This window comes from Mixophyes fleayi, chromosome 2 (assembly GCF_038048845.1).
Source record: "Mixophyes fleayi isolate aMixFle1 chromosome 2, aMixFle1.hap1, whole genome shotgun sequence".
NCBI classification, from domain to species: domain Eukaryota; kingdom Metazoa; phylum Chordata; class Amphibia; order Anura; family Limnodynastidae; genus Mixophyes; species Mixophyes fleayi.
The window spans coordinates 14,251,536-14,265,319 of record NC_134403.1 but is presented as its reverse complement, the minus strand read 5'-3'; the positions used below and the strand labels follow the sequence as shown (position 1 = coordinate 14,265,319).

Sequence of the window (13,784 nt, the reverse complement as noted above, 5' to 3'; positions counted from 1 at the left end):
CAGTATTATAAGGGATGGGGGGGTCAGTATTATAAGGGATGGGGGGGTCAGTATTATAAGGGATGGTGGGGGGGTCCGTATTATAAGGGATGGGGGGTCAGTATTATAAGGGATGGGGGGGTCAGTATTATAAGGGATGGGGGGGTCAGTATTATAAGGGATGGGGGGGTCAGTATTATAAGGGATGGTGGGGGGTCCGTATTATAAGGGATGGGGGGGTCAGTATTATAAGGGATGGGGGGTCAGTATTATAAGGGATGGTGGGGAGTCAGTATTATAAGGGATGGGGGGGTTCAATATTATAAGGGATGGGGGGGTCAGTATTATAAGGGATGGGGGGGGTTCAATATTATAAGGGATGGGGGGGTCAGTATTATAAGGGATGGGGGGGTCAGTATTATAAGGGATGGGGGGTCAGTATTATAAGGGATGGGGGGGTCAGTATTATAAGGGATGGTGGGGGGTCCGTATTATAAGGGATGGGGGGGTCAGTATTATAAGGGATGGGGGGGTCAGTATTATAAGGGATGGTGGGGAGTCAGTATTATAAGGGATGGGGGGGGTTCAATATTATAAGGGATGGAGGGGTCAGTATTATAAGGGATGGGGGGGTCAGTATTATAAGGGATGGGGGGGTCAGTATTATAAGGGATGGGGGGGTCAGTATTATAAGGGATGGTGGGGGGTCCGTATTATAAGGGATGGGGGGTCAGTATTATAAGGGATGGGGGGTCAGTATTATAAGGGATGGGGGGGTCAGTATTATAAGGGATGGGGGGGTCAGTGGGGCAGTATAATAAGGGATGGGGGGGTCAGTATTATAAGGGATGGGGGGGTCAGTATTATAAGGGATGGTGGGGGGTCCGTATTATAAGGGATGGGGGGGTCAGTATTATAAGGGATGGGGGGGTCAGTATTATAAGGGATGGTGGGGAGTCAGTATTATAAGGGATGGGGGGTCAGTATTATAAGGGATGGGGGGGTCAGTATTATAAGGGATGGTGGGGGGTCCGTATTATAAGGGATGGGGGGGTCAGTATTATAAGGGATGGGGGGGTCAGTATTATAAGGGATGGGGGGGTTCAATATTATAAGGGATGGGGGGGTCAGTATTATAAGGGATGGGGGGGTCAGTATTATAAGGGATGGGGGGGTCAGTATTATAAGGGATGGTGGGGGGTCCGTATTATAAGGGATGGGGGGTCAGTATTATAAGGGATGGGGGGGTCAGTATTATAAGGGATGGGGGGGTCAGTATTATAAGGGATGGTGGGGGGTCTGTATTATAAGGGATGGGGGGGTCAGTATTATAAGGGATGGGGGTCAGTATTATAAGGGATGGGGGGGTCAGTATTATAAGGGATGGGGGGGTCAGTATTATAAGGGATGGGGGGGTCAGTATTATAAGGGATGGGGGGTCAGTGTGTCAGTATTATAAGGGATGGGGGGGTCAGTATTATAAGGGATGGGGGGGTCAGTGGGTCAGTATTATAAGGGATGGGGGGGTCAGTGAGTCAGTATTATAAGGGATGGGGGGGTCAGTATTATAAGGGATGGTGGGGGGTCAGTATTATAAGGGATGGGGGGGTCAGTATTATAAGGGATGGGGGGGTCAGTATTATAAGGGATGGTGGGGGGTCAGTATTATAAGGGATGGGGAGTTCAGTATTATAAGGGATGGGGAGTTCAGTATTATAAGGGATGGGGGGGTCAGTATTATAAGGGATGGGGGGTCAGTATTATAAGGGATGGGGGGGTCAGTATTATAAGGGATGGGGGGGTCAGTATTATAAGGGATGGGGGGGTCAGTGGGTCAGTATTATAAGGGATGGGGGGGTCAGTATTATAAGGGATGGGGGGGTCAGTGGGTCAGTATTATAAAGGATGGGGGGGTCAGTGGGTCAGTATTATAAGGGATGGGGGGGTCAGTATTATAAGGGATGGTGGGGGTTCAGTATTATAAGGGATGGGGGGGTCAGTATTATAAGGGATGGGGGGGTCAGTATTATAAGGGATGGTGGGGGGTCAGTATTATAAGGGATGGGGAGTTCAGTATTATAAGGGATGGTGGGGGGTCAGTATTATAAGGGATGGGGAGTTCAGTATTATAAGGTATGGGGAGTTCAGTATTATAAGGGATGGGGGGGTCAGTATTATAAGGGATGGGGGGTCAGTATTATAAGGGATGGGGGGGTCAGTATTATAAGGGATGGGGGGGTCAGTATTATAAGGGATGGTGGGGGGTCATTATTATAAGGGATGGGGGGGTCAGTATTATAAGGGATGGGGGGGTCAGTATTATAAGGGATGGGGGGGGTCGGTATTATAAGGGATGGTGGGGGGTCAGTATTATAATGCTAGCAGAGGTCTGGAGTCTCATTATGTATTATTACAGAGATTAGGGAGAGGAAGGGGGTGGACTCTGCTAAGACCCCACCCCCTAATAGACAAGTCTATCACCACAGGTAAGTGAAGTAGGCTCAGAACACTCAGAATATTCCACAGTGATTAAAAGTCACATTGACCCCGTGCATCATGCAATAAATTATTTTGATTTTTCACAATCTAACCTGTAAGTAGTCATCTTTGTAATGCATGAATAACGTTAGGAGAAGGTGTAGTGAGCAGGGAGAATTCATGTTATCAGTCTGCCTCACAGTCACATTACCAGTGTTTTCATTACGGCAGGAAATCTCTGTGCAGAGTGCAGTATAATGACTTCCTGAGGCCTGCAGTCTGGCACGCTGCCTGTTCTTATCTTCACTGTAACCGCTCGGCTCTAAAAGGTGCAGAAATTGATTTCCTACCCCCACTTCACCTAATTAATAAGAATTATGATGGCAAAGAGCTTCATTAAAAAATCAACGTGCTCAGTCTGTTAAGTAGATGAGAAAATGTAAAGTATATACCTGTTGCTGACACAAGGTGGCCATTTGTGGAGCAACATTCATGAGACTGCAGACTTTACATTCGCTGGATACACCAGGGAGGGATGGGGAGCAGACACTCATGAATATTTACACAGCCTTGACTAAGTGTAGGTGACGGAGTAAAACTTTCGGACATTGCTCCTCGTCTCGCAGAGCTCTGGGAAATAGTTTCAAATTCCGTTTAATAGACTTATTAATATATTTCTTACACAGTTCAGTCTTTAATATATTACTGCATTAAGTCAATATTTCTTCCAGCGAAATTTCTTATTAAATTAACAATGAATATAAAAATGAAGGTCCAATGAAAGCAAATGTAAGGTGAGTAATGTTCTTGGAGCAGGTTGCACAATGTTCCAACTCTGCGTCTTCTTATTCCCGACAGGTGGTCGGAGCTATCGCTGTAGAAAATCTACTTTCCCGTCAGAAATATGACAGCACTGAGGTTGAATAATGTATTTAAATACACCAAGTTCTCGCCAGTTGTCGTTTATTTTTGACTTTTTGTGGTCTCTACTTATAAGTTCCTTGAATTATAATTAGTTTTTTTTTTTTTTTTCGTGCTACGGTTTTCATTTGGCGTGCTCCCACCGTTATCTGATCTTAACCGCTTTTAGAATAATATGTTTGGTTAGTGAGTTCGTTGTTCAGTCTCCTACAAAAAGTAAAATGCTCGGCAATGGACCGGATGGAAATCATTTGCAAATCACACTTGATGCGTTCTGCGCAGTCACAGTGCGCGGTTACTCTCAGGAGCCGTCTCCGCAAACGCACGCTCACTGTGTCTCATAAACCTTTGCTCGGATTACCCTAGTTTATGGCCGACATTGTAAATGAGGTTCGATGACAGGGGGATGGGGGCGTGGCCACACCTCAATAGAGGCGTCTTCACACCTCAATGGGGGCATGGCCACCAGGGGCAAACGCAGGATTTGTAGAGGGGGGTTTCCACACCACGCCTCCAGTGGGCGTGACCAGCATGCATGGGGGGCGTGGCTATAATATTAGACAGTGCTTGGCTGCTCTCCAACTCTTCCTATCCCCATAATATACATGGGCAACGCTGCGTGGACTACTGTTAGGTGCACGCAGCTCTCCCTTTTCAAGCAGAGCCGTGTGAAGCTGGGGCAGGGTCTAGCCACCTCAATTATACAGTGCCCCAGGTTTGGAGGGGGGTTTCCGGGCACTAGCAACCCCCCCCCCCACTCGGTTTGCCTATGGCCACACCCCAGAGGGCTTCCTAGCACTGTAAAACGATCTGCTACCCATTAGCTATGGCCCCTACACCAACATTCCTACCCGTGAGACAGACATGTCCCCGGGTGGGACAGAGCCCTAAATTTGGGTCTGTCCCGCTGAAATCGGGTTTGAGGTATGTTACAGAATAAAACTTTGCTTAACAAGAGAATTTCCCCCCTTCCCCCAGGTGTTGGTGATTGAGGATTTACAAGTTGCCTTATGTACATATATAACATAACAAAAAAATATGCAGAGCAAAATCATCATCAGACGCACACATGTCATAGTTGCCTACCTCCCGGAATTTCCGGGAGACTTCCGAATGCCTGGCTGCTGACTCCCGGGAGAGAGAGCATGACAACTTCCCGAATCCTGTCACTTCCTTAGTGACTTGAGCAGTGGGCGGGCCTTAGTGACGCGATTCACAGAGAGTTGTCATCATCCTGGCCCCGCCCCCCTGCTGCAATAGGACTAAAATAGTGTCATTTTGCAGAGGGGGCGGGGCCCAGTGACGTGATTCCTATGGCCACGTCCCCAGATTGTGACACTGAGATCTCCCCTCCCGGAGGGGCGAACCCAAAAGTTGTGAAGTATGACATATGTTATATTAAGCTTTGAGCAGCGGGCAGCATGTAAGCTCTCATAGGCAAGGTCCTCTCTATCTATTGTCTCATGTCTGCCTCCCTCGTATGTCCTGTCACGTCTTTTGCTGCAAGTCCCCATACCATTACTCACACACGTCTGTGCTACTTATGTGTTACCTCATCTATTTGCGACCTGCTTACTGTATCCGGCAATCTGTGGTGCCTTATAAATACATAATAATAATATGTACATAAGACTTCTTGTCAGTATAATAATTGAACTACGCACAATAGTCAGCCTATCAGCAGGAACTAGCACAGACTTTGCATTGATAGGCTCTGAGCTCAGTGATGTCATTCATTCTTAGTGCGTTGATCAAACCTGGAGACACGCCCCCTCAGACACCTAGGAAACGCCCTACGCTAGTCACATGACAAGCTAAAAAGCTCCTAATTGCATCGTCAATTGATTGATTGATTTATGTTGTTTGGCTTCTATTGACACAAGCAGAGAGCCTGTTATTGTAAATTCTTCTTCTACTAACATACAAGGCCAACAAAATTGCACCAACATACATCTCCTCATTTGTCTCAAAATATCCCCCAACTTGACACCTCTATTTTGCACAAGATCTGCGTCTCTCTTCCACTCTCATTACATCCTCCCATTCCCGGTTACAGGATTTTTTTCGGGCTGCACCCACTTTGCGGAATTTCCTCCCTCGCATAGTAAGACTTTCCTCTAGTCTTCAAACCTTCAAGTGTTCTCTGAAAAGGAAACCCACCTCTTCAGACAAGCTTATAGTATTCCTCAACCACCCTCTTAATCTCCCTAGGTCACCCTATTACCACCCTCTACACAGCTAACACAAGACAACAACCCTCTCACCAACATAGTTGTGTGACTGATCATTCTAGCTGGACAAATATTCAATATGATGTAGCACTTACCCTTGTGTATCAAACCATTGTCCCATAGATTGTAAGATCGTGAGCAGGGCCCTCTTACCTCTCTGTCTGTATGATGATGATGATGAATTCAACCACAAATTCGCTGCTTTAATTGTAGAGGTTCATTTTAAAAATTCAGAGAGCAGCTTAGGATGGCAAATTAATGACGAAATGTTGAAATCTTTTTGCTCAGTGTTTTGTGAAGTTTTGTGTTACACTGAAAGTCACTATTATGTTGAGGCAGATTTGTTTAAAAGTTATTGTTTTGTAAAGTTCGGGCAACTAATCTAGCAATGTATGTAAAGTTTTGTCCACTGGGGGGCGCTGTAGGCAGACGGCATACCGGGACATAGCCTCATGCTGCTACATTGGTTCTCCAGCTTGTAGAGGAAACATAGAAATTAGTGATATAAATATATAATCATTGATCTCTCTGCCATAGGGTTACATGAAGCCTCTGAAGCAGCCGGACAATTCCTTCCTGTGCGACCCGTCTCTAGTGGATGAAATCTTTGACCAGATCCCGGAGCTGCTGGAGCACCATGAGCAGTTTCTGGAGCAGGTTCATTACTGTGTGCAGAACTGGCTGGAGATCCAGACTGTGGGGGACATCCTGGTGCAGTCTGTAAGTAGCAGAGGTTACCCTGGAGCTTATAATAATCAGGTAACAAAAACCTGGAAGGTTTATATTGACAGTAAACCAGTCTTATATCTGATCCTAAACTTGTTCTCCCCTGGAATGTTAATGTTCTCAAGGGCCCTTGGAGCAGAACTAACACAGCTACTGGGGGCCTGTGGCCGCTATGCGGGCTGGAGATGGGGGAGGCCCAGTAATGTCAGGTCGCCCTCCCGAGGATCCCTGCCCTGTTATAAAAAAGTGGGGGCACATATGGTTGGATAGGCATCACAAGGCTCTATCCCCCACCCACCAGATTTTGCTAAAATGCTTGGAGACGCCATTTTCCACCCAAGAACTACTGGGTTACTTAGTGTGCAATCTAACAATGCTTGTAGCATCACACTATTGGATTTATGAACTATCGATCCGTCAGAAGCTTTATATCACTGATCTGTGCTGCTGGGGGATCCTGCTCCTTCCACTGTATAACTCTCAGTCTGTGGCTTCCTGCTGCCTCCATTCCCCTCCTCACATCATGTCACTGCTCCTGTCACATACAGCCCTGTCCTCACTAATACATCACTCATCTCCTGATATACTCTGTGCTGCTGGGGAACCCTGCTCCTTCCACTATATAACTCAGTCTGTGACTTCCTGCTGCCTCTATTCCCCTCCTCACATCATGTTACTGCCCCTGTCACATGCAGCCCTGTCCTCACTAACACATCACTCATCTCCTGATATACTCTGTGCTGCTGGGGGACCCTGCTCCTTCCACTATATAACTCTCAGTCTGTGGCTTCCTGCTGCCTCCATTCCCCTCCTCACATCATGTCCCTGCCCCTGTCACATGCAGCCCTGTCCTCACTAACACATCACTCACCTCCTGATATACTTTGTGCTGCTGTGGGACCTGCTCCTTCCACTATATAACTCTCAGTCTGTGGCTTCCTGCTGCCTCCATTCCCCTCCTCACATCATGTCACTGCTCCTGTCACATACAGCCCTGTCCTCACTAACACATCACTCATCTCCTGATATACTTTGTGCTGCTGGGGACCCTGCTCCTTCCACTGTATAACTCTCAGTCTGTGGCTTCCTGCTGCCTCCATTCCCCTCCTCACATCATGTCACTGCCCCTGTCACATGCAGCCCTGTCCTCACTAATACATCACTCATCTCCTGATATACTCTGTGCTGCTGGGGATCCTGCCCCTTCCACTGTATAACTCAGTCTGTGGCTTCCTGCTGCCTCCATTTCCCTCCTCACATCATGTCACTGCCCCTGTCACATGCAGCCCTGTCCTCACTAACACATCACTCATCTCCTGATATACTCTGTGCTGCTGGGGAACCCTGCTCCTTCCACTATATAACTCTCAGTCTGTGGTTTCCTGCTGCCTCCATTCCCCTCCTCACATCATGTTACTGCCCCTGTCACATGCAGCCCTGTCCTCACTAACACATCACTCATCTCCTGATATACTCTGTGCTGCTGTGGGACCTGCTCCTTCCACTATATAACTCTCAGTCTGTGGCTTCCTGCTGCCTCCATTCCCCTCCTCACATCATGTCACTGCCCCTGTCACATGCAGCCCTGTCCTTACTAACACGTGACACAAGTGGACGCTGCCTCCCACAAGATTCTCGTCTCCTGAAACACTCTTTGCAGTGTGAACATTCTGATGATCTAATTAGCTTGGACACAATGGACAAACAGGATATGAAGATTGAATACAAAAAGACGTTTGGTCCTTAGTCAAACACCTTGCAAAGGCTGTTTTATATCATAACTGACACATATTCTGCCCTCTGGGCACCGTAGTTCTTGCCCCCAGGCTTTGTGAATAATCTTTTATTCAGGGACCTAAAACATGAATTAATATGTTATAATATTCAGCTTTAACTGCTTGTCTTACAGACTGTGTGGTTTAGAGGTAAGCAGCCTGTTGCTGTCCAGAGGTAATTGAACTACAAGTGTCAGTATTTCCTGCCAACCCAAAAGATTGGGAGGATTTTTGTTTTTACAGATTGTTACAGTGGAAACGGTTTTAGAAATGACATTAATTTAGCAAATTAAATAATAGTAATGAGGTTTGTTCTGCCCATGTATGATAGCTGGAGACTTTTACAACCCACAAATCATTCTTTAGCTGAGCTGTTATTGCCTGTAATGATGTTTAGATCTGCTAGATTGTTGGGCAACAGTACAAGTAATTATTGACATTAGTGGCCCACTTAATTGAAGTATTCCTGGCCTGTGGGCAGGGGGGGTGTACTCACTTTCTGCAATTACATGGCCATGGATTTGTCTAGTTTATTTGAGAACCCAAAAATGTCCTAATTAATTTCCCAAATACCTAAGTTTTGGCCATTAGGAGAAATAGAGTAGATTGGAAATGTATAGGAGAATAGATGTATTTCTTATGCGGATACCCTCTATTAATGCCCAAGCCTGATAAATACACAGCATTGGTTCCAGGACGAGACTTTAAAGCGATGATGACATGGGACAGATTTGACAGCAAGTTGGTGTGATATTAGTTTGTAAAATGTTGTAGCATTCACCAATGAGGGGGTCAGGACCTGGCGATTTGCGGGCTAACATGCCACATATAGTGGACTTTATTTCGGTGACCCTATTGTCGGATTGATGGGTTTTTCTTTTGGTTTTGAAATGTGGCTACAGTATAACCTATTCGGTTTTCGTGTTCAGAATTCCTCAATTTTCATTTTTAATTGTTACTATATACTTACTTTGTTTTACTTCTTTAGTCATGTTGCTAAGAGACGTGTCTGTCTTCTACCCCATTTAAAGGATTTGTTTTTAGGATAGACTAATTTAGTTTGAACTTGAGAAGCTCACCAAGAGTTGGCGTGCCTGAGTATATTGTTCTTGGTGTTCACCAATCGGGAGATCATCATCATTTATTTATTTATATAGCGCCACTAATTCTGCAGCGCTGTACAGAGGACTCACTCACATCAGTGTGTTCGCACATGACAGCCATCGAGATCTCCCAAAACAGGGCTGGGCTTACCAAATTTTCGATATTATCCCCTAAATAGTCCATCCATTTGATGTTTAGATGTTGTGTGAAGTTTTCTGAGTTACTAAAGTTAGGCTGGAAAGCGGCAGATGTGAGTAGCCGCTCCAGGTGAGGGTAGCCACCAGGGACCAGATCTGCTATATCTGATTTATGGATTTGAGATACGAGAATGTCTGCTGTAAATTTGTAGTCTGTCCTTGAAAAGGATCTGTAGAAATATTATGTCTGAGCAAGTTCTCTTGTCCTGTGGCGACAAGGCGGGATGCCGCTGGGCCGTGATCCTCAGTGCAGGATTCTGGGCTAAAGTATAGCCAGGGATCCAGCTATGTTTGTGTTCCCTGTACTTATAGTATTTGTGTCTATGAGGGGCCGTTGGAGAAATTGGCATTACCAGGTGATGTTGGATCTAAGTATTTATTTAGGAGCTTCTTAAGGGAGCTCCAGAAAAATGTGGCCGGTGTTAGGGCTCCATCTGCCCACAGTCCGGCTTTAAATGTTGAAGTGATATATTTTCTTATATGGGCCGAGAAAGGTTTAGACGGCAGAGAAAGACAAGGTGTATTTGGGGTCATAGGTCACCTTCATTTATCATATATCCTTTATTTTCAATATATATTTTTATATATATATATATATATATATATATAACAAGTTAACCCGTGCATGATACTCATGCATTCTAGTCAAATCAAGCTAATTAAGGTGTTAAAAAGGTTCTTGTCATGCATTTGGGCCTAGCCCAGGCCTCCTCAGGGGAAGAGCGTTACTTCCCGACGCAAGCGCCCTTTTTTAACGTGGTTTTGTCCGCATGTCGCCACCTCATCATTTTTCTCCATCACCTCATCCTTCATCTTCATCGTCACATCCTTCATCAAGCTACTTAAGGTGTTAAAAACTCCCCACTGTCACCCCCGGCAACCACCAACCACTCCCAACTGTCACTTCTCATTCAAGAAATATATAGGTCAGTGTATAACTCTGCCCAGCAGGTGGCGCTGCAGCTTGTTTTTTTTTTTTTCACACACGCCACTAGGCATTTATATAGTAGATATATGTAGTAATGTACCCCATTCAGTATACCTTGATGTTTTGTCAAGGTGAGATATTTATAACATCTTGTCACATAATGGGGCTTCCTCAGTACAGCCTGCCTTGGATGAGATCCCATCAGCTCTGGCTGCAATTACTTTACACAGGTCCAGTCTCTTCTAAGGTCATCTGTCAGAGGATGCTGCCATACTGTGCCGGGCAGATGCCAATCACGTCTGTGGTACATTTGACACTTCATTTGCTTCTACACAGCCAAAAAGTACAGCGGAGGGACTGCAGAGATACGTCAACATTAGCGCAGCCACCTGCAGTCCCTCGGAGCCATGAATCGCTATGTACTCCTCACGTCACAGCGGTGCTGCCGTCTATACATCTGGGTCTAGTGCCAGAGACCAGGGGCACACGGTCTGGGCACATAGTAATGAGTACATTGCCTCTATAAACAGATTATTGACATTCCCCCCAGCCCACCAGCTATGCAAATATTCTCCTACTTCATGTGTACACATAACCCTCACAATTATCTGACTACATTGTGCCAGCACAACTGTGATACCCACAAACATCCGTCTTCAATACACCTGAGAACCTAGAACCAATCAAGGGAGATCTTCGTCTGTACTTCTATGGCGTTGGGCTCCACCCACAAGGAGATGCTTATTAAATATTCTTATTTTTTTTAACATCTATATCCCCTCATCCCCCTGCTGTCCTGTCCTCTCTCCCCTGATCTCTGGCAGCGGCGTGAGATGGGGCTACGAAGAAATCTTGAGGCATCGAATCTCCCCCAAATAAAAAGAGTGACGTTGGTCTAGTGTGCAACAGTCAGTTCATATCTCACATCATAACATGCGGCCTCTAGGAGATGCCGTAGCAGTGACATAAAGACATACTGGTAACTTGTCCTGGTTTGTACCTGCTGGGACTTCTAGTTCCAAACTGGCTGGAGAGCCACAGGTTGGTTAGCTGTTTGCCATAAACATGACAGTGACGTATGTGACAGCTGTCAGTCATGTATTAGCTTCGGTCAGTCGTACCAGTAAAAACACCATATCTGATTGGTTGCTATGGGTGAGACTAGCCACAAATGGAACTCCAGTACCGGGCGATGGGATTAATGTCCAATGTGACCATATAAGTGGATCATATCCGTCCACTTGGCTGAATCACTTCCTCCATCACTGCGGATGTTACCCAAGCTCAGGCTTCATCTGAGGTCATCTTCCAGCTGCTTTTACAAACATGCCCAGTTTTCATCCTATTTATATTTTAAGGATCACTATTGGGCATTTAATTCTTTTTTTTAACCATATAATCTTCAATATTGCAGAGTTAATGTCCAGCATATTTACATCTAATTTGCTTCATTATATTACATGGGTGCAGTTTCTTCTGAATGTCTCACTGTTTCCTTCCCATTGTCCTAGTGGTGTATTTTATACCTTGATTTTACTGCATTAGTATGACAGGAGCATCAGACCCTGTTCCTTCCACTATATAACTCTCAGTCTGTGGCTTCCTGCTGCCTCCATTCCCCTCCTCACATCATGTCACTGCCCCTGTCACATGCAGCCCTGTCCTCACTAACACATCACTCATCTTCTGATATACTCTGTGCTGCTGGGGACCCTGCTCCTTACACTATATAACTCTGTCTGTGGCTTCCTGCTGCCTCCATTCCCCTCCTCACATCATGTCACTGCCCCTGTCACATGCAGCCCTGTCCTCACTAACACATCATTCATCTCCTGATATACTCTGTGCTGCTGGGGACCCTGCTCCTTACACTATATAACCCTCAGTCTGTGGCTCTTACTTACCTCCATTCCCCTCCTCACATCAAGTGACTGCCCCTGTCACATGCAGCCCTGTCCTCACTGACACATCACTCATCTCCTGATATACTCTGTGCTGCTGGTGGACCCTGCTCCTTCCACTATATAACTCTCAGTCTGTGGCTTCCTGCTGCCTCCATTCCCCTCCTCACATCATGTCACTGCCCCTGTCACATGCAGCCCTGTCCTCACTAACACATCACTCATCTCCTGATATACTCTGTGCTGCTGTGGGACCTGCTCCTTCCACTATATAACTCTCAGTCTGTGACCTCCTGCTGCCTCCATTCCCCTCCTCACATCATGTCACTGCCCCTGTCACATGCAGCCCTGTCCTCACTAACACATCACTTATCTCCTGATATACTCTGTGCTGCTGGGGATCCTGCTCATTCCACTATATAACTCTCAGTCTGTGGCTTCCTGCTGCTTCCATTCCCCTCCTCACATCATGTCACTGCCCCTGTCACATGCAGCCCTGTCCTCACTAACACATCACTCATATCCTGATATACTCTGTGCTGCTGGGGGACCCTGCTCCTTCCACTATATAACTCTCAGTCTGTGACTTCCTGCTGCCTCCATTCCCCTCCTCACATCATGTCACTGCCCCTGTCACATGCAGCCCTGTCCTCACTAACACATCACTCATCTCCTGATATACTCTGTGCTGCTGGGGATCCTGCTCCTTCCACTATATAACTCTCAGTCTGTGGCTTCCTGCTGCCTCCATTCCCCTACTCACATCATGTCACTGCTCCTGTCACATGCAGCCCTGTCCTCACTAACACATCACTCATCTCCTGATATACTCTGTGCTGCTGGGGACCCTGCTCTTTCCACTATATAACTCTCAGTCTGTGGCTTCCTGCTGCCTCCATTCCCCTCCTCACATCATGTCACTGCCGTGTCACATGCAGCCCTGTCCTAACTAACACATCACTCATCTCCTGATATACTCTGTGCTTCGTTGAGCATTCTGATATGATTGGCTACAGTCTGCTCTGTCCCTGCCCCCTCCTACACTGGGCACATAACAGACATGCAGGAGATAAGGAATGGGCTCTGACCCTAGTGATTCGCACCTTATAAGTCTCTGTTTGAAGCGTACTCCCTCTGTCTGCAGTGTACAATGAATGACAGCAGTTTCGCAGAGATACATTTATATTCTGCAGACTAACCATCCTCTACATAGGTCTTTGCGTCACACAATCTAAAATTAGCAATTGCAAAATGTTTTGTGAGGTAAACGTGATCGCACTGAAAGGTCAGGGACCGGTCTCTCCGTGTTGCACAGTTTAATACTTAGCATTAATGAGTTGAATAAATGTCACTCTGGGTCAGAGAAGTGAGAAATATGTCTAAATATGTGACCTTTATGTTCAGTATAAAAATCTGCGGTGACAGGCACAGCCATCGCTGCATCTGAGTACAGTATAGCACACAGGCGGCAATTACCCAGAATACTCGGTATCGATGTATGTTAGCGGGGGTGCAGGCCTTACTTCATGTGCAAGAACCTTAAT

At 46.2% G+C, this 13,784-nt stretch overlaps 1 protein-coding gene across 2 annotated transcripts in view; it reads left to right on the top strand.

Moving 5' to 3' along the window:
* ARHGEF17 (Rho guanine nucleotide exchange factor 17) overlaps nt 1-13,784 on the top strand; it is a 184,326-nt gene that overhangs the window by 125,975 nt on the left and 44,567 nt on the right. For both annotated transcript variants that reach the window (XM_075198530.1, XM_075198531.1), the window contains exon 4: nt 6,147-6,329. In XM_075198530.1, the coding sequence (XP_075054631.1) occupies nt 6,147-6,329 (183 nt within the window). The remainder of the gene's footprint in view (nt 1-6,146; nt 6,330-13,784) is intronic.